The sequence below is a fragment of the Phaseolus vulgaris genome, chromosome 11, assembly GCF_000499845.2.
Source record: "Phaseolus vulgaris cultivar G19833 chromosome 11, P. vulgaris v2.0, whole genome shotgun sequence".
Taxonomy (NCBI): domain Eukaryota; kingdom Viridiplantae; phylum Streptophyta; class Magnoliopsida; order Fabales; family Fabaceae; genus Phaseolus; species Phaseolus vulgaris.
Genome location: NC_023749.2, coordinates 24,073,442 through 24,075,573, shown reverse-complemented (window position 1 = coordinate 24,075,573; position 2,132 = coordinate 24,073,442). Strand labels below are relative to the sequence as shown.

Below are 2,132 nucleotides of genomic sequence, written 5' to 3'. Positions count from 1 at the left end.
TAGTTTTTGGGAGGTGTCATAGTAGAAAAAGGTCACACCTCCCATGTGACTTGTTTTTGGTGGGAATTTCAAATGACTTTATTTGAAATTTCCCACCTATTTTTCAGCACCTTAGGCTATAAATAGAGGTGCTTCCTTTGTAAAATTCAGATTGGAATTAATCTAAGAAAACTCTACTCAAATTTTGAGTGAACTTTGGAGAGCTTTGAGCCTTCTTCTCTAGTCTTATCTTGATTGATCAATGGAGTCCTCAAGTGGCGGCATCACTCTCATCTAGGAGCATTCCTCATCGTCTTTCGGCGATCGGAGGCACCAGTTAAAAGACCTCAACGCCCTCGCGCGTTCTGAGGCGAGAAAGAGCAAAAAGTCCTCAGTGCCTTCAGGGGAGAGAAGATGTAGCCCCGGGCAATGTAGAGGCACCAGTAAAAAGTCCTCAGTGCCTCCAGGGGAGAGAAGATGTAGCCTCTGGGGCAATGTAGAGGCACCAGTAAAAAGTCCTCAGTGCTTCCAGGGGAGAGAAGATGTAGCCCTGGGGCAATGTAGAGGCACGAGTTAAAGACCTTCTCGCCGTCGAGCGAGTTCAGGCGAGATAAAGACCTTCTCGCCGTCGAGCGAGTTCAGGCGAGATAAAGACCTTCTCGCCGTCGAGCGAGTTCAGGCAAGATAAAATCCTTCTCGTCCTGAACGAGTTCAGGTATGGTGTAAAGGGTGGAAGAAGTTCAGAGGGTGGCTAAGGTAGGTTCTAAGAGAACGCCCAACCACCCGGTTCCTCGTTCTGAAGCTCAGGGAGGTAGAGAAGGATCCGAAAGGTGCCCCTACCCCCAGATGAGGGAACAATAGCCAAAATTGTGAAGGCAAGAGGAAGCTGGTATCGCCAAGGCTCTTTGGCGATCAAAAGAAATTCGAGCGATGGCAAGAGTTAAGGCCCGTTTTGATGGAACCGATCAGGTGAACTATGTCTTAAACTATCAGTTTGGTTGAAACTCACTGTAAGTGAGTGGTTTCGCGCTGAAGTTCGTTACCTTAAAGTTCACAAGTTATTAGGATGCTAGCGTTCGAGAAGTGATAGTTTGAAGCAGTTAGTGAACAGTTGCGCTCGCAGAATTGCTAAGTCAATTTCGTTTAAGCGATTTGTACAAGAAGAAATAAAGCTAACAGAGAAATTATATGAAGAAGCAGAAAACTTCGTAACAGAGTGGCATCGGTTCAAATACAAAGAAAGAAAGTTATTACAAGTAAGTTTGTGTAAAGCAAATAAGCAGATAAGTGATGGAGGGAAGCAGCTAATCTTCAGAAGGGACGATCTTCCCATCCACCACTTGGTTGCATATTGAGATCATGGAGAGGTCAAGCTCGGGGTACTGACAAGCGAATTGCTCCAGGGCAGCATCAAACCCGGCGGCGAGGACTTGGGCGGAGCTCAGCTCAAGCTCTTCGTTTTGTTGCTTGAGCCCCTCGGTTTGCTGTTTCAGCTCGTCAGCTCGCTTCTTCAGTTCTTCAGTTTCCCTGCGAGTCTGAGCGAGGTCTTCAGCAACCTTCAGGTTTTCCTACCGCGCCTGGGCCAGCTCTGCAGCGATCTTTGCATTTTCCGCTCTAGCTTCGGCGAGCTCGGCCATGGCTTCATCCCTCTCCTTTTCCACTTTTCCTAGGAGAACCTCCCGATCAACTTCTCAAGGCTCTCTACCTTGGCTGCATCTTCTTTGATCGATGCCTCTAGGTCAGCCACCTTGAGACGGTAGGGAACCAGTTTGCTCTCCAGCTCAATTTTCTCTTGAGCTAGGAGGTGCACCTTATGGCGCAGATCGGTGGCCTCCTTACGCGCCACCCTCAGCTCAGTGCTCATGGCGTCCTCCAGTCTCGAATGCTCGATTTTAGCCATTGTAAGGTTGCAAGACAACTTCTCCGCCTTGATCCTTATTAGGCGATTCTCCTCTTGGAGCACGGAGATGTCGTCCTGAAGTTTCTTGCTGGAGCTCTCCACAGCTTTTGATATGATGGAGGGGAGGTCCTCCGCCATCATTCTGAGTTTGGCTGTGAAGGGTCCCCAGATCCCTTTAACCGCAAGGGGAAGGTTTGCAACTGTTGTTGGTGGAGGCGCTGAAGGAGCCTGGTGCTGGCTCTCACCACCGCCC

The 2,132-nt window shown here is 49.0% G+C and overlaps 1 protein-coding gene across 1 annotated transcript; it reads right to left on the bottom strand.

The window, feature by feature from the left end:
* Positions 1-1,283: 1,283 nt before the first annotated feature.
* On the bottom strand, positions 1,284-2,017 carry LOC137837347 (uncharacterized). Its single transcript, XM_068646329.1, has 2 exons — positions 1,656-2,017; positions 1,284-1,506 (listed from the first exon to the last, which is right to left on the bottom strand). Exons 1-2 carry the CDS (start codon positions 2,015-2,017, stop codon positions 1,284-1,286), a joined length of 585 nt encoding a protein of 194 aa, XP_068502430.1.
* Between the last annotated feature and the right edge of the window lie 115 nt (positions 2,018-2,132).